Source organism: Ovis canadensis, chromosome 12 (genome assembly GCF_042477335.2).
Source record: "Ovis canadensis isolate MfBH-ARS-UI-01 breed Bighorn chromosome 12, ARS-UI_OviCan_v2, whole genome shotgun sequence".
Classification (NCBI taxonomy): domain Eukaryota; kingdom Metazoa; phylum Chordata; class Mammalia; order Artiodactyla; family Bovidae; genus Ovis; species Ovis canadensis.
This window is the reverse complement of record NC_091256.1, coordinates 56,011,677-56,029,653: the sequence shown is the minus strand read 5'-3', so window position 1 is coordinate 56,029,653 and position 17,977 is coordinate 56,011,677. Positions and strand designations below refer to the sequence as shown.

The 17,977-nt window shown below is 45.0% G+C and overlaps 1 protein-coding gene across 1 annotated transcript; it reads left to right on the top strand.

Annotated features, from left to right (window-relative positions):
- Window positions 1-443: 443 nt before the first annotated feature.
- PARK7 (Parkinsonism associated deglycase) lies at window positions 444-17,571 on the top strand. The gene is made up of 7 exons (XM_069545787.1): window positions 444-703; window positions 1,560-1,718; window positions 3,298-3,399; window positions 5,203-5,262; window positions 6,129-6,198; window positions 10,918-11,004; window positions 17,182-17,571. Exons 2-7 carry the CDS (start codon window positions 1,629-1,631, stop codon window positions 17,340-17,342), a joined length of 570 nt encoding a protein of 189 aa, XP_069401888.1. The 5' UTR covers window positions 444-703; window positions 1,560-1,628; the 3' UTR covers window positions 17,343-17,571.
- Window positions 17,572-17,977: the final 406 nt, after the last annotated feature.

Genomic DNA, 17,977 nt, shown 5'->3' with positions numbered 1-17,977 from the left:
TCTACTAAAAATACTATTTTGAGAACCAAATACACGTGAAATTAGCCACTAGCCAAGTCAGTCACAGAGGAATTGGGGAGACCTTAAGGAGTCATAACAGAGCGGAGGTGACTGGACAACGCCCGCCAAGAAACAGAACAATGCAAAGAAAGCCCCTAGGACACAGAGGAAGCAAGAAGGAACTATTTTATTTTGTGAAAATACGGGTTTAAAGCAAGCCCACGCAGCTCTCCAGACGAGCACAGCGAAAAACGTCTGGCTTGCGGCATGAAAAACGGGTTAAATTCAGCGCGCGCTGGGGGCACGCTGGGCCGTCCCTCGGATGCGGGAGATTTCGGGAGAATGCGTGAGTTTAGAAGATTCCGCTTTCTCTTGTTCCAAATGGAACCAGGCCTAGGCGTACAATCTACACGCAGAAAGGCAGGAGGTACCGCACGTCCCCCGAGGTTAGTTCGGCCGGATATGACATCACGTGGGGCGAGCTACGTGGGTCTGCGCAGTGCGGGGCTGAGGAGCCAGGCAGGGCGGCGCGCGCCTGCGCAGTGCGGGGCTGAAGACCAAGCCTGACAGCGCGCGTGCGTGCCGGCGTGCGCGCTTGCGTGCGTCCCGGGTTGGTGCGGTACCGGCCCAGTCGTCACCGGCGCAGAACTGCGGACGGAACGGGCCGAGGCTGGCCGTCTGTGGGAAGAGAGGCGAGGTTCAGGTCTGGGCCATGGGGAGCGCAGCGCAAGCTCGGGCCGTGGGGGCACGGGCCGCCCGCTGGACCCCTAGAGGGTCCCCGAACCGGGGCGGACCCGGCCTGTGTCTAGCCGCGTCTGAGGAGGATGCGGTCTCCCAGGGTTCGCAGAGGGCGCCGTTCGCTCGCCAGCATAGTAGCAACGCTGAAGCTTCTAGAATTTGCCTGCATAACATCGCACCAGCTTGGAGCTAGTTAATCTTGTTTTTTTGACATCGTTTACTAAAATCTGTGTTGCATGCGAAACAAAGTCCAGAAAAATAGGCTAACAGCAATTCAGACCCCGGCATAGCGGCCGTCGTTTACAACGAGAGCTAAGTGCGAAGAATCTATCAGGATTGAGTGTAGCATGGGGGAATTACCATTTTTCTCCGTTTTTCTTTTTTTTTAAGCGTGTTCAAATATGTAACACTGTTAACCGCCCCCGAGAATTAAGTGCAGTTACTGGAACTAAAAAATAAAATCCCCTCCAAAAATCTCGGGGTGATTGCTAAAGACAGTATTTCTTTTTTTATCCATGAAGTTCAGTCTTCTCTGTAAAATAGTACTTGAAAAAAGGTGGTTTTGTATTTCTCTCTCCCTCTTGGAAAGCTTCATTTACAATATATTAGAAATTAGATTTTTATAAACGTGATGAAATCTGAACAGTAACCAACGTGCTGGCAATCTTGCTGTGATGTCATCTCAAAAAACAGGAACTGAAATTCTGTTTAAGTCAGTATTAACCAAATAATGCTGTTTTATTGTGTTTGCCTATCAAAATCTTTTCCCTGGGAAGCACTTGGTTACTCTGCTTAACAGTGTTCCTTAATCTTGTTTTTAGGTCTTGTACACTTGCAGTGAAAGTTTCTTGAAAATCTTGTTTTGAGTCTTTAATAAATACAACATAAAAATGGCTTCAAAAAGAGCTCTGGTCATCCTGGCTAAAGGAGCCGAGGAAATGGAGACAGTTATCCCTGTAGATGTCATGAGACGAGCTGGAGTAAGTCCCTCAAAGTTTTTTAGCCCTCCTCTGTTTGAAAGCATTTTTGGATTCTTATAAGTAATTTTGGATAAAGTAGTGTTGAATGTACTTTCTGAAATATTTCAAACATACGCAACAGTACAGAGGCTGTGTAATAATTATCTGCAGTTTAATATTGTTAACATTTTACTGTATTTCTTTCAGACCTGTTTCTTAAAGATACAGATGCTTTAGAGGAATAAACATTGCAAAGCTCTCTTTATTTCCCTAATTCAATTCCCTTTCTGGCCCCAGAAATAACTGCTTTCCTCACAGTGATGTGAATCCAGCCCAAGCGTGTCTAAAGTAACATTAGACTGTGGTTCTCACTCTGCATATCCGCATTATGAACCTTTATACGCCCACATAACCATAGTGAATGCTTACATAGCCTTGACGGAATGGTGGATGCCATTCTAAGCACTTATACTAGTTTTTAAAACCTTAAAACCATCCTAAGAGTTATTGCCAACCTCATGTTACAGTTGAAGAAACAGGCGGAGAAGCAGTCAGTCAGTGAATCAAATATTTAAATAAGTGAACTAGTCACATTCTAGTAAAGAATATAGATGCAGTTTATTTAAAATTGCTGCTTAGTATTGCACTATGGGAATATGCCCAGTCTCCATTCCTCTATTGCATTGTTTTACAGCATTATAGTGCTGTAATACTCTTTTTTTTTTTTTTTTGGTCGTTCTGGTTTTATTGAGATATAATCAACATATAGCATTGTGTAAGTTTATGGTGTACAGCATACTTAAATCTATCATGAAATGATGACCACAATAAGTTTAGTGAATATCCGTCATCTTGTATCAATACGAAAGTAAAGAAGTAGAAGAAAAATATTTTTTCCTATGATGAGAACTCTTAGGAATTACTCTTAAAAACTTTTGCATATTACACACAACAGTATTAATTGTACCTATCCTGTTGTACATTAGTTTCTAATGCTTACTTATCTTATAGCTGAACATTTGTAATATTCTTGTGCAGGTTTTTCTTGTTTAAAGATATGAAAGTTTTTCTAGGCTCTGAGCCTAAAAGGAATTACTACTTGCATATATGATGTTACTAGATTTTGTCAAGTGACTCTCCAAAGTACTGATATGTGGGCCCACCAGCAGTGAGGAAAATTCCTATTCTCAGTATTGTCAACTTTGTGAATTTTTGCAGGGCAGCAGAGTAGTATTTCATTGTCTTAACTTGCATTTCTACCTTATGAAAATACCAGGAGGGTTAAATGGCAACAGCAACTTTGCAAGCTGTTTTATCGGTAGGATGATCATATGATTTATCACACAGACAAGAACACTTGTGGAAGAAAGGAGGCTAAGCAGATGGGGTACTGGGACAGCATCTTTAATTCATACTGTCAGACAAACTGGGACAGATCTAGTGGTTAAATAATATTTAGCCAACTTAATAACCTAAAGTCAGCATGGTTTTGTTGCAGTATTTCTTGCCAGGTTATTTTAAAACACAGGCCAGCTGTGAAAATGTTACTCTAAATTTATGTTCAGTGTTCTTAAATATCATGATGACGTCTTTCTCTTAGATTAAGGTCACCGTCGCAGGTCTGGCTGGAAAAGACCCGGTACAGTGTAGCCGAGATGTTGTCATTTGTCCTGACGCCAGTCTGGAAGATGCAAGAAAAGAGGTTTGTTCTCTAGACTTGGGATCGTTCCTTCTTACTGCTTCTTTATCAGTTTCTTGAACTCTGTCTTAACTACATCTGAAACTGTAATTAGCACAGCCTTGTTTTAAGAAAGTTACTTTGCTTGGAGGTCTTCAGCACTAAATTAAGCCCTGGGAAGTGGAGAACTTTGCCTTTTTCCACTCTGTATCCTCAGAACCTGGCAGGTCCCTGACCTCATGTGCTTGGTGTGGGCGGAACACCATCACTAATGTTCTGGCTCATACAGGCAGCCTTGCCTCCTTCTGTAACTACATTACTTAGTGTGAGAGTCACCTGCACATTTCCCATTCATTTCTTACCCTTTATTCGAAAGCTGCTTCTTATCTTTCCTTTATCAGTGACACAGATGTGGGGTTGTGTGATTCATTTTACACGGAATAACTCATACTTGATTTGTGGTTGGATTAAAGGAGGAGTGAGTTCTCCTTAAATTGTGTCACTTTTTCAGTATCTTCAGAATTGAGGTTCTTCCTTTCGTGGGGGACCAACACTTTTGGGAATCCGTCAAGAGCTGTGGTCCCTTTCCTCAGAAGCATGCCTGCCCACACATACCAGACACTTGAGCCTGTGCTTTCACGGGGCTCAGGCTTCAGGGGCCAGTGTGACAGAAGTGTCGGGTACACCCTCTTCCAGCAGGGATGGGGCAATCACCACCCATGGCAGCTTTTCTGTGCTATGAGGAGCCTGGGCGCAGAATTCCCTGTGCCTGGCTCTCCTCAAAAGCATAGAAAAATGTATGCCTCTCTGATAAATTCATGTATCTCAGTGCTAGATTGTGAAGTATAAGAATGTTGATATTTTGTAGTTGTTGAATCTCTAAATAAGAGGTTAAAAATGAGAGAGTAGCAGTGTTTCTTCCCTGTTCTTTTTTGTCCTGTAGGGTCTGGGTGTTCTAGAATACTGGTTACATTTTGTGTCTGTTTATTGTTCAGTTTCTAAATGGAGTGAAAGAAATTTTCATACTTCACAGATTTTAAGTTTTGCTTGGCTTCGAAACAACATAGGACATTTCATAGTCTTTAAAAGTAACTAGTATATGTTGGAGTAAAAATGTATTAGATTTTCATTTTGTCGTTTGCTTAATGACAAAATTTTTTTTTAAACTTTTAACATTTTAAGATACTGTATTAAATCAATTTCTCTTTCATAATTTAAGCAAGTTTGAAATCATTAGATTTCTAGGGTGTTTTAGTATCTGAGATAATAAAATATTGTGTCATTTTTTTTAATACCCCAAGTTCCATTTTACTTAAGGTTAAAACATGCTTTTGTGCCTTCTAGAGTTTTTTTTTTAATTTATTACTGTGTACATTCTTGTTGAAAAATAATCCATACAATGTAGACAAACACAAAGTCAGGTGTTATTGTTAATGTCCCTTTCTCATTCTTCCCTTCCTTGCTTCCTGCGTCAGCTGGCAGTTTCCTTTGTCCACGAGTATCTATACTGTACACATGTATGTGGGGGTGAGGGTGTGTATAGAGACACACATATGCATTCACATACATTTATTGTTTTTATAAGAATGAGATCGTGCTACACCTGCAATTCTGCAGCACAGACATCATTTCGTGTTATAGTATATGGAGGTTTTCTGCATTGTTGGTAGTTACAGTATTCCATTGTAGAGAAACACCTTGAGTTATTTAACTTTCTCTATGAACAATATTTTTACTGTGACCATATTTAACATATGAATGTGTTACTGTTTAACGCACATTTCAAATAAAACATTTTCACTTTTCTTATTTTTTAAACTGTTACAGGGACCTTACGATGTGGTGGTTCTGCCAGGAGGTAATCTGGGTGCACAGAATTTATCCGAGGTAAAGTGTGTAAAGAGAGTATTCCAACATCTTGTATTCTGTTGTTTTTGTTATTAAAATATTTCAGGAAGGAGGCTGTGAATAGAATAGGAAAAGATGAACAAAACGGTGTTCCAGCTTAATTTTTAAAAAAGTCATTTCTAATAAAATCTACTGTAGAAGTAAGCAGAATTGGTGGAACAGTTGTGAATAGATTCTGTGAATAGAGTCCAAATGTAAGATTACCACTGCCCCCCCAGTAGCAACAGAATGATTTATTTTGTGCTTGTGAAGAGTTAAACACTGAAAGGTAAGAGGTTGGCTGTCTATTCAGCCATTGGAGTGAGGGAGATTGCAGGGGCCTAGAGCTGCCAGCTTGAATGAAAAGTGGTATAAAGGAAGCCACTGCTGCTTCTGTTATGTGAAGCATCAGCCTGCAGGAGGGAAGGGAGAAGGAGATGAGAGGGGCAGGGGCTTCATGAGATAGAAACTCATGAACCAGGTCAAGTCAGACATTTGGGACCTTGGGGCGCTCTCCTCACTTTGCTATCTGGAAAAAACCCCAAACAGCACCTTTCCTCTTTGCTGTATCCCTAGAGTACAAGACAGCAAAGGTTAGCATGCCCAGGGGAAATAGTTTTCTCAGCTTATCTTTAAACATCTTTAAGGAGAGGATACCCTTTTCTATATAAACGTTGTGGTTGGGTTTAAGCCTGTAGAAACACTATGAATTTGATAGTTTTCATATTAATGATTTGGCAATATTGTTGAAAAACAGTCAGATGGAAGATGTTGTGGTTAAGCTAAAGCCAGATTCTACCAAAGTTTCTAGCCGAGATTGGCTGTGGCTTAATGACAACTTGATGTACTTTGGTTCTCTTGACTAGTCCGCTGCTGTGAAGGAGATACTGAAGGAACAAGAGAAGAGGAAGGGCCTCATCGCTGCCATCTGTGCAGGTAACCTCAGGCCGGCCCCTGTCCAAGGGTGTTTTCAGTTCAGTTCAGTCACTCAGTCGTGTCCGACTCTGCCGTCCCATGAATTGCAGCAGCTTGCTTCAAAAAACACATGACAGGGTTGTCTTTGAGTACGAGATTGTGTTCCCAGTACTTCTTCCACTTCTAAAGCATGAAGGGCTTCTGTGTTGATGTGTTTGTTTAGTTGGGAGCGTGAGGTTGGTGTCATGTCAGAAGTGACTGCAGTTACTCCGTTTTCTGCCTCTCCCTGCCTTTGGTGTGCATTGTGTGGAACCTATTGTTTTCTGTGTATGATGGGCCTGGAGGAAAGCAAGGCCCCTCTGGAATTCAATAAACAGTTGTTACAGCCAGTCCCAGTGCCAGAGAGGACTTCTGCCAGCACAGGGTCAGCAAGAATCAGGCCAGCGCTAACAATCCCAGTCTGCCCTGAGCTTGCCCTGGGGGCTTCCCGTCTGATCCTCAGGGTTCAGCTCCAAGTCTGAGGTACTGTATATTCTCTGCCGCATGATTTCGAGTAAGGATGGTGGTGCTTTGCAGGGGTCCTCACATCTTTGAAACCTAGTAATATCAGTCCTTTGGTTTTTGATACCATTTTAAAGTCCGTTCTTTTTGCTCTAATAGATGATATTCTGCCATCTTCCATTTTTTTCATAGTGTAATTTGGCAGGTGCCTGTGGCTCAGATGGTAAAGCGTCTACAATGCGGGAGACCTGGGTTTGATCCCTGGGTCAGGAAGATTCTCTGGAGAAGGAAATGGCAACCCACTCCAGTACTCTTGCCTAGAAAATCCCTTGGACGGAGGAGCCTGATGTCCATGGGGTCACACAGAGTTGGACACGACTGATCGACTTCACTTTCACTTTCCTTATTCATAGGTCTTCATTAAATGTTTTATCAAGAGAACAGATAAGCAAATGAATGGATGGTTAGACAAAATGACACGATATTTTGTTCAATATGGTAGACTCTTTAAAAGAGATCATAGTCATAGGCTGGGGGTCTGGGGACTGAGCCTTAGAGCAGTCGTTCTCGCACTCTTTCCAGAGGGGCAGAGCAGACACTGCTCACACATTATTTGCCTTTTTGCTTTTAGTTCTCATAGGAATTACATCAGAGAATAACAGTGGCATCATTCAGGCATGGCTTGTGTGCTGAGTGTTCTTAGCTCGTAAACCTTTCAAGTTTTAATTTCTGGCATTACAGTTACTGATAAATGTAACTCACACTAATAGCTGAAAGGACCCTAAGACTATAGAGTGTTTGAGAACCCGCGAGTAAGAGACCAGGAAGGACTGAGGGGCATCCGCCTGGCAGTCCTCGTCTTTGGGTTCCAGTCAGCACTGACCTCTGACCTGCCCTTCTGGCTTAAGGATTTCTCTGCTAAAGGACACTGCAGCCCAAGTAGCTGCACTGCTCCTTAAGGAGGAAGACATCAGTTAGTTCAGCCACTCAGTCATGTCCAATTCTTTTCGACCCCATGGACTCCAGCACGCCAGTTTTCCCTGTTCACACCTGCTCCCGGAGCTTGCTCCAACTCAGTCATGTCCATTGAGTCGATGATGCCATCCAACCATCTCGTCCTCTGTTGTTCCCTTCTTCTGCCTTCAATCTTTCCCAGCATTGGGGTGTTTTCCAGTGAGTCAGTTCTTTGCAGCAGGTGACCAAAGTATTGGAGTTTCTGCTTCAGCATCAGTCCTTCCAATGAATATTCAGGACTGATTTCCTTTAGGATTGACTGGTTTGCTGTCCAAGGGACTCTCAAGAGTCTTCTCAAACACCACAGTTCAAAAGCATCAGTTCTTCAGCACTCAGCTTTCTCTATGGTCCAACTCTCACGTCCATAAATGACTACAGGAAAAACCATAGCTTTGACTAGATGGACCTTTGTCAGCAAAGTAATGTCTGTGCTTTTTAATATGCTGTCTAGGTTGGTATTAGCTTTTCTTCTAGAGAGCTCTTTTAAGAAGATTAGAGATACCAAGGGAACATTTCATGCAAAGATGGCCATAATAAAGGGCAAAAACGGTATGGACCTAACAGAAGCAGAAGATACTAAGAAGGAGGAGGACATAGGTGGTATTAGTTGAATATGGACTTGGTCCAGTCCACCCTCACCCCACCTCACCCCCCACCCTACGTGCTGACCCCTCACCTCTGCCACATCGTTAGTGCTTAGTGCTTTGACCAAAGAAAGAAAGGAAGGGTTTGCATTGGGTTTGTGTCCTTAGGACTGCTGAAAGTAAAAAATCACATGTCAGTTTGTCATTTTGTGTCACTAAGGTAGCAGAATCATGAGCTGCTTCTGGTTCCCAGTGTTGTGCTGAGGCAGGATTGATTCCCAGGCTGTTAAGACATGCAGCCCTTATCATCATTTACATCCATCTGTAAAGTAAACGGCGCTGGTAACATGTCGTCTGATTGAATGTCCTGCACTTTTCTGCTGGGTGCTGCAGAAGACCTGAGAAGCGTGATTGTGTGTTGAGGAGAGATTGGAACAAGCAATGGCAGAGATTCCATGTTTCATTCAGTAGATGAGAACAAGATGAGGCTTACACTTAGGGATCGGAAACAGTTTACTGAACTGAAGGAATGTTAGCTTAACCCCTGATACTGAGTGAGAGCGAGAGAAAGAACCTGGAAGGGAGGCTTTCTGGAGAAATGAAGTGAGACTGGGGGAGAGAGGGAGCCGTGAGGGGTATGGAAGCCAGTTGGCAGGTGCTGGGCTCCAGGTACAGGTTCAAGCTCTGGGACGCCTGGAGAGGCTAGGACCCTTTCCATAAGTAACCACATGGTGGCGCTGTTGACTCTCCCTCTGGTCCTCCCAGGGTGATTCTGTCCACTGTGCCCTCTGCTCCCAGGTCCGAGCTGGACCCCTGTGTATTTGCATATATAAAACTTATTTACTTTTGACTGTGTGCTGGGTCTTCATTGCTGTACAGCCTTTTCTCTAGTTGAAGAGAGCAGGGGCTACTCTTGGTTTTGGTGCACAGGGTTATTGCGGTGGCTTCTCTTGTTGTGGAGCACAGGCCCTGGGCTTCAGTAGTTGGGCACGTGGGCTCAGTAGTTGTGGTTCTTGGGCTCTAGAGCACAGGCTCAGTAGTTGTGCACTGACTCAGCCGCTCCGTGGCATGTGGGATCTTCCCAGACCGGGGATGGAACCTGTGCCTCCTGAAGTGGTGGGCGAAGTCCTTACCCCTGAGCCACCAGGGAAGCCCCCAACTAGGATTCTCATGCCCCAGAAAGCCATAATTTTGAGTTTACCATACATTTATTAACATCATTATAGGTAACAATTTTATCACCTGGAGGGAGCAGAAATGATTGTTTCTTAAAGTCTTACAAAATAAGAAAGTAATGAATCCATTCAAATAAAATTGAGTGATAATTATGACAGACTTTTAAAATTTGCTTCCAAACACAGCTCTTGTATGCAGAATACAGGTTAAGGAGGGAGGCGACATCAGACATGTTTAAGAGGCTTTTGATGTAAGATATAAATGAGGACTTGGTCTAAAACCGACACCTGATGTTAGACCGACAGCTTATGTAATTAGGTGATACTTGTTTGATCTTCCTGTTAGTAGCTGCTAAGATCTTGAGTCGACCATAGGTCTGCTATGTAACTACTTTTTCCTTAGAACTGTGTTGAAATATGAAAGGTCCGAAGAGCCAGTGCTTGGGTTTGCTGGAGCTGAAGTGGGCAAGTCTGTCTTGGGACCTTAGCTGCAGTGCCCTAACCATTTAGAAGGTCACAGTGGTCTTCTGGAGTTTTTCTAGGTTTGATATGAGGTGTTAGAAAGTTTTTCTTTGTGGGGTTTTTTTTTTTTTTTTGGTGACTTAGAGAAAAAAGGTAGAGGGACTCCTTTTTTAAAAAGTAGATTTAAAATAACAGAAGGTAAGAAATCTTTCTGATTTTAGTCTTTATTTGAGAATTATTACAAAATGATTTATCAATAAAGTTGACCACTCATTAAAGTCTCAAGTTGGCACCTGCATTTTTTTTTTAACCTTCGTTTTAAGGGTGACAGTGTAGAGGACCACAGTGGGCATTTGTGCTGTACTCTTCTCTTCAGCGCATGGTTGTAAGAAAGAAACGCCAGCACCTCTGTGTCTCAGCCATGTAGGCATTTCATGGGTGTCTCCGGTGGGGCTGGGAAGATCTCCCATTCAATTTAATATATTCATTTAATATATACCACCTGATATATTTGGGTAGATGGGTGAGTGCTGATCTTTCCTGTTCAAGTAGAAAAGTAAAATTAGTCCGTGAAATAGCAGTCAAGCCCAGAGGTGCAGAGCATGCTGGTTGCGTTCAATGTATAATTAAGTCTTCCATTTGCAAAGAGGCAAGACATTTAACCCTTGGTGGTCTCCCATTCATTGTACCCCTGTTATATTTACAGCCTGTTCCTTGAGGGGGCATGGTTTGTTAATCTGTTTGCTCCTTAGGTATAAAGGTAAATCTTCCTGATTAAGTGGTTATTGAAGTGTTTTGAGTTTGTACATTTTTGCTACACGTGTTCTGCAGATGGTTGCTTATAAACATACTTTACCTCTCATACTAGTAAGTGTTTAGTTTCAGAATCATAAGTATATTTTTAGGTAAGAGCCCCCTGATTCAAAGAATGCTCTTATTGCTGCAGTTTTTAAAACATGGGTTTTTCTGTGTACACACTTAAATCTTTTTATTCATCTTTTTAGGTCCTACAGCTCTGCTGGCTCATGAAATAGGTTTTGGAAGCAAAGTTACAACACACCCACTTGCTAAAGACAAAATGATGAACGGAAGTAAGTACATGCTTATGTTCTAAGGTGGAGAAAGACCTACTCAGAAAGCTGTGCTGTAACATTGTCTCCCACTTGGAAGATATTTTGTACATAGGGGGTGGGTTGGGGTGTAATGTGTTCCTCACTTTCTTTGCAAGTGTTTTAATGAGAAAGACCAGCTAACGGGTGGGTCTCTCTGTGCAGGTTGCCTAACAGGGTACAGGGGCTGAGCCAAAGGCCTGCTGGGTTCCGCGTGGTCACAGATTGAAGTGGTTGCAAAATGCCAGTTTAACTAGCTTACTAAATACTTTGCCAGCAGTCTAAGGATAAAATTTAAACCTTGGTGGCAATTTCAGAGGCTGCCCTTTTGCCCACAGTCCAGAGTAAAATGGACATTGCTCCTTTCCTGCAGAGGAGGCCTGCTCCTTCATTGACAGGTTCCTTTGTAGATATTAATATCAGCCAGATGTTTAACTTTTATACATTTATTTTTATAAAAACAATTTTCTGTTCATGGTAAAAAAAAAAAAAGAAAAAAACAAGCAGTACAGAAAGGAATGAAGTAAAGGTAAATGATTTCCTTCTCTCTGACTTCCCTACCCCCTTTCTACTTTTCAGAGGTAACTTCTGTTAGGTTTCCTGTGTAACTCTAGAATTTTCTCTGCACATACTCATTATCCTTTGTAGTTTAATGTTTTTACTCAAATGAGAGCTAGTAAATATGTTCTGCAGCTTGCTTTTCGAACCTAACATTATACCTTTCTTCTCTCCTAACTTATTATTTCTCTAATGTTACTTGGTACTTGGAGGTTATGTTTTTAAAAACGCATGTCATTGTCTCTGCCCTCCAGGAGTTAATAGCTTGCAGATACACGTGCACCAAATTAAAAAATGCATCAAATTTCAAATTATGAGGCAGTGTATAGTTAGGGGCACAGCAGGGTCACTGTGCTTCTGGATGTGCAGCTGTGTCATGATGGATGCTGCCTCAGAAACAGTGCTTCTCGGCATGTGGTTCAGAGCACCAGCCAGGCAGTACCTTCCTCTGCCACCTGTGCCTGGCCTGCATATCGAAGGGAGCAGAGACTGAAACCTGTATAGAGAAAGGCACATCACACTGGTGCGGATGTGTGCAAGGGAATCAGAAATTCCCACTTGGAAATCATAAGTGGCTCAGCTGGTGTTCAACCAGTGGGGAAACTGGGTGACCAGCTCCATTTAAAATACCCACTAACCAGCAGCCAGTGGCTACATCAAAAGACTGATAATATCAAGAGCAGATTTGAAAATAGCTGTGCCACTGATACATTTTCTCGTCATATCAGTTCTGCTCTGGACTTACTCTGAACTAAAAGTAGGGCAATTCATGTTCTTTCTTCGTTCATCCTTTCATAGCAAAGTGATGCGTTTTTCATTTTACTGCCTTGTAAAACAATAGACCTTATGCTTTAAAGGAGTGTTAGTTCACAGCAAAATTAAGCAGAGTACAGAGTTTCCATAAACCCTCTGTGCCCCCATCCTCACCTCCCTCCCCATCCGCTTCCTTTCCCCCGCAAGACGATACCTTTGTAACAATCGATGAACTGCACTGACACGTCATCACCACCCAAAGTCCATAGTTTACCTTAGGGTTCACTCTTGGTGTTGGACATTCTGCATATTCTTAGATTTGATCCAAAGTAGTATTGATTTTTTTTTGAAAAATCTATAGTTGTTTTTTAGTTGATAGAAAGATAAGTTGTGAATAAAACCATCTATGTGAAAATTGATTTTTTTTTTTTAAGGCTCTGACTTCTGGGCATTTTTTAATGTAGGGGTTTAGTTTACTTTGAGCTAATGGTGGGATTTTGGAGGGTCAGAAAGAGCAGAATCAGGCTTCCTTTAGCAGTAACAACTCGTGAGAAGGAAGAAGCGAGTGGAACGTGTTCCCCATTATCTGCTTGTGTATCTTTGTGGCTCTTTCCTCGTAACACCTCAGGAAGACGAGGCTGATCAGAAATAGAAGAATGTGAGATTGTTGACTCTTGGGCACTTACAGGGCACCTTCACATGTGTTATCTCGAGCCTGGCAGCCCAGGTACCCAGTAAAGGACATATGGGCTTCACCGACGAAAAAACAGGCCGTTGGCCCAAGTCGGTCCAGAACTGGGGCCACGTGTCTGTCCACATGAGGCCCACACACACTGCGGTCACCAGGCATTGGGTTCAGTCAGCAAGGCCTCTTGTAAGAAAAAGACATTTGCAGTGTCTGCATTCTGAGAAGTGGAGCTGTGATCACTTCCTGGGTGAGGAGGCCCTTCTGCTTGTTCTCATCATGAACTTCAAATTAAGAGCACTGTGACATTTTTTACTCACATAAGCCATCCAATCTGAAGGACAGAGTGTTTCTATTTCTCAGCTTTAAAATAAAGAAGGGGTGACTTCAAAGTTTTGTTCAGTTCTCATTTGTGTGGTTTACTAAACGGCTGGATGCCGGCTCCCAGGGACGAACAGGGACTCCGGAGCAGGTGACTCCCATGTGGCTCCAGCCCCACCCCTCCCTGCCCCCAAGGGCTGGTCCTGTAACCTCGCTGGGCCTTGGTTTCCCCATCTGTCACCTGAGGAGGACCATAGGTAGCTCCTGCCTCTCGGGGCTGTTGATGGGCTCTGTGAGTCAGTGTGTGTGACACACGGAGACGTCCATGGTCACTGAAGCTGTGTCAAAGGGCCCACCAGTCAGTGCCTGGCTCTGCCTGGCTCCGGGCTGAGTGCTGGAGATGCAGAGCAGACAGGCTGCTATCACCAGGGCTCAGCCTGTTGGGTTGGCATAATGCCCATTTTACAGAAGAGAAAAACAGGGAGGTCAGACAGCTGCTAACTAGCAGACTGAGGTTTGAATCTGGCAGACTGATACCTGAGCTGCTGTCCTCAGGGGTCAGGGGCTTTTCCTAGAAGGGCTGGATAGTAATGATCTAGGGCTGTCTGGGCCACCGCGTCTCTGGGGCTCCCAGACCACGAAGGTGAGGGTGTGCAGGGGAAAGCGGCTGTTGGTTACTACCCTCTGGCCCCTAGCCTCCCCGGCTGCTTCGTCTCTGGGTTTTGAGAGGGGCTTTGAAGTGTTTGCTTAAAGTTAAAAAGGAATGAACACCTCCTGCAGGTTGACCAGGAACGGACTGGTGTGCAGGTGTCGTTTTTCTCCGTCTTCACCACTAGGTGGAGGTGGTCTGCAAGCAGACCTTTAGCTCTTCTGGCTGAGATTTTTGAGAAGAACTGGAATTTTTAAACATTTTTAACCAGTGTAAGCTGTATTTGTAGTATTTTACCCACAAAGGGGTTGTTACCTCAATCGTTCAGAGCCTTGCCTTCATTGCCTGTGTCTCAATGTCCATCTCGGCTCTGGGTTCTCTATTTCAGCACTTGGGATGATCTCTAACCAACTGTAAATGAGGTTAGCTTAGGAAAACCTCTCCCCTGCAGGCTAGGGATCCCCTTTTCTTCTGTAGAAGGGTAACTGGGAGGCGCTCACGGACTGTCATCAGTTGTTTCACTGGGTGACTTGATTTGTACTGAGAGGAAGCCCTGAAGCAGGGCAGTGGTGTTCATCCCTGGGAAAGGACGGGTACTTTGGGACATGGTCTCTAAAGCTTGCTGGTGCAGCAGGAGCATCTTGCTTAGGTGCGCTGTTCTGTGTGAGCATCAAACAAGCATTTCCTGAGCTCTTTGGGCTCTGGGGACAGAGAAGGGGACAAGATCAAGCCATCTTCTTGGGGCTCCTCAGAGAGGGAGGGGGCAGAGGTCGTGCGGTGTTGCAGGCCCAACTCTGCCTGCAGGTACCAGATGGGGCAGGATTGCGTAGAGGACCCTTGTGGGCTTTTGACCCCCGCCCTGAATCTGTTTGTCCTTCATGTCCTGTCATTGAGCAGTGTCACCATGCAGCCAGGTGGCCGGAAGTCATCATTGGTGTCTCCCCATGTCCAGTTCCTCCGCAAGGTCTTGGCATTTTATCTCCAAGACACACCTCGGGCCTCCATGTCCTCACCGTGGCCTTTATCCCGTCCAGGTCGCTGTTTACTCCTGTGGGTTCTTCTTTGTCTCCCCTCTGCTTCTTTCTGCCCTGTCTTTGTGCACAGGCTGGGCCTCAGGGCCTGTGTACCATGATTTGGAGTTGAGGGTCACTTCAAGGTGCCAGAGAAAGTGGTGAAGGCTTCTCATGGGGGGCACCTGGGTGTGCTCTGGTTTGCACTGTGGAACGTGCCCTGTTGGGTGGCGCTGAGAGTGGAGGGAAAGACAGGAGGAAGGGGGACTCTGCACGCAGAGGTCCTGCATTGAGGCAGCAGGCAGGGAGTGTTCATTTGATCTTTCCTTCACCTGACACTTGGAAGTACCTCCCTGGTGCCATTAGCATTCTAGACTGGACACGTAGGTGAGGGCTCAGCATTTCACAGACCAGAGGTAAATAGGAGCCAGATGGTTTCTTGGGTGCTGGGAGGGTGCATGATAGAGTGACCTGGGGGGCCTGGTGAGAGAGGGGTCCATGCTGAATTCAAAGGAGTGAGTTGCTGAGAGGAGCTTTCTGGGCAGAGGGAGCAGCCTGGGCAGCTCCTCCAGGGCCGGAAAGACTACAGTACCCTCTGTAGCAGAGCTGCAAGCTTCAGGCGGGAGAGTGGGCCCTGGGGGCAGCTGCGGGGTCAAGGGGCCAGGCCACGTGGGGTGCTGCTGCATGTGAGGAGTTCGGGCCTGGTGCTTGTGCAGTAGGAGGATTTGGTGACTGACTGATGTAGAACGTGAGGGTGGGAGGTGGTTCAGGGAATCCCAGCTTTGAGCCCTCAGATCTTGGAGGTGGTCGTGCGAATGTAGGAGCAGCCTGTTTTCTTACTACATTTGCAAAGATACAGCCAGCTGTGGCCTCCGAAAGCAGGCAGTGCCTGATGAGAAACTAGGTTTCTCCCCACTTGCACCTCTCTCTCCCCACCCATGACACATTGTGCGTTGTTTCTGCTTGTTTGCTGTGGAGGCAGCAAGCAGAAAGTGTGCATCACCCACGGGGTCTGTATAATCCAGGTCGTTTCTACCTTCAGCACTGGTTCCCCTACATCCTCCTTCCCCCAGCATTTTATAGGGAAGGAAAAGTAATTTTCCCTTGTATCCTTCTGAGTTCTTAGTTGAGACCCTTGTTACAGGAGACAGGTTGACTGGAGAAGAACAAAGTTTATTAACATGTATACTTTATGTTTGGGCTTCCCAGGTGGTGCTAGTGGCAAAGAATCTGCTTGCCAATGCAGGAGACCTCATTAGGGGCTGTGCAGTCTACAGTGGAGGCCTGGCAGGCTGCAAGCCATGGGGTTGCAGAGTCAGACACAGCTAAGCAACTAAGCACTAGAACTCATGTTTACATGGAAGAGCCCCAGGGGAAAATGAGTAATTCCCTGAGATGGTTTAGAATTCTGGCTTAAATTCCATCTTAATGGGGAAAGGGGAGACAGGCCTCTCAGGGGAAGGTAATTGGGTTTTCAGAAAGATGAAGGGGCCCTTTGAAGAGTAGATGGGAGGAATGATAGTTTGTGACAAGGTTTGTCTGGGTGTAGTATCAGCTCCTGGTTTTCTCTTCTGATTGATAGAACTTCCCGGAGGGGATTTCTGATAGCTGAGTTCCTTTTGGACAGTTCGTGCTTAGGCAGGAAAGGGGATTCAGAGAAACCCTCTCCCTTTCTGTCCTGCTGTGTTCTGAGAGCTGGAGGTACCTAATGGAGTTATGAGTGACTGGCTACAGTGCTGGTGTTGTGAGCTTTTGCTTTTTTTAAAAATTTTGGCTCGTTTGTGTTTTCATTTTTGTGAGACAGTAGTGTGTGGTTCGGAGAAGGCAATGGCACCCCACTCCAGTACTCTTGCCTGGAAAATCCCATGGACGGAGAAGCCTGGTAGGCTGCAGTCCATGGGGTCGCTGAGAGTTGGACACGACTCAGTGACTTCACTTTTACTTTTCACTTTCATGCATTGGAGAAGGAAATGGCAGCCCACTCCAGTGTTCTTGCCTGGAGAATCCCAGGGACGGGGGAGCCTGGTGGGTTGTCGTCTATGGGGTCGCATAGAGTCGGCCACGACTGAAGCGACTTAGCAGCAGCAGCAGTGTGTGGTAAGGGAATGGAAGTGTCGAGTGGTGTTCATGGCTGTCCTACACAGCCCACGAGGACGTAACCCTTCTTTGTTTTTATTTCCCAGGTCATTACAGCTACTCCGAGAACCGTGTGGAGAAAGACGGCCTGATCCTCACCAGCCGGGGGCCAGGAACCAGCTTCGAGTTTGCGCTGAAGATCGTCGAGGTGCTGGTTGGCAAGGAGGTGGCCGACCAAGTGAAGGCCCCGCTGGTTCTTAAAGATTAAAGTGGAGAGGCTTGATGATGGGTCAGAGAGACAGGCCACTTGTAATCCAGCCTCATTGTGTTCACTTTTAAAGGGGGAGGCGGGGGGCGGTCACTGTGCAGAGAAGCCATCTTCCTCACTCCCTCCCCATCCATTTGTGGCTCTGACATGACAGTTATGCAGAGATTCCAGTTGTATCCCCTCATTTCTGAACCTTGATTGCGGAATAAATAGGGCATTTAGCAAACTACCAACTGTTCCTTCTTTTCTCTCTGGTCTCTGTTTTCTTTTGTGAAACCAAGTGGTATCAGCTTCGTCTGCAGCTCGTAACTATTGTTCAGTCATGTCCAACTTTTTGCAACCTCATGGACTGAAGCCACCATGGCTTCTGTGCCCATGGGATTCTCCAGGCAAGAATACTGGAGTGAGTTGCCGTGCCCTTCTCCAGGGGATCTTCCTGACCCAGGGATCGTACTCCAGTCTCCTCCATTGCAGGCAGGTTCTTCACCATCTGAACCATCAGCAAAACTGATAGCTCATAACTATTGATCGAGCTGCTGAAATAACTGAACAGGGGACATGGTTCACACAGCAAGGTGAAAACACATACAACAGATGAAAGAGGCTTGTGACTTCTCTCCAGTTCATTAACTAAC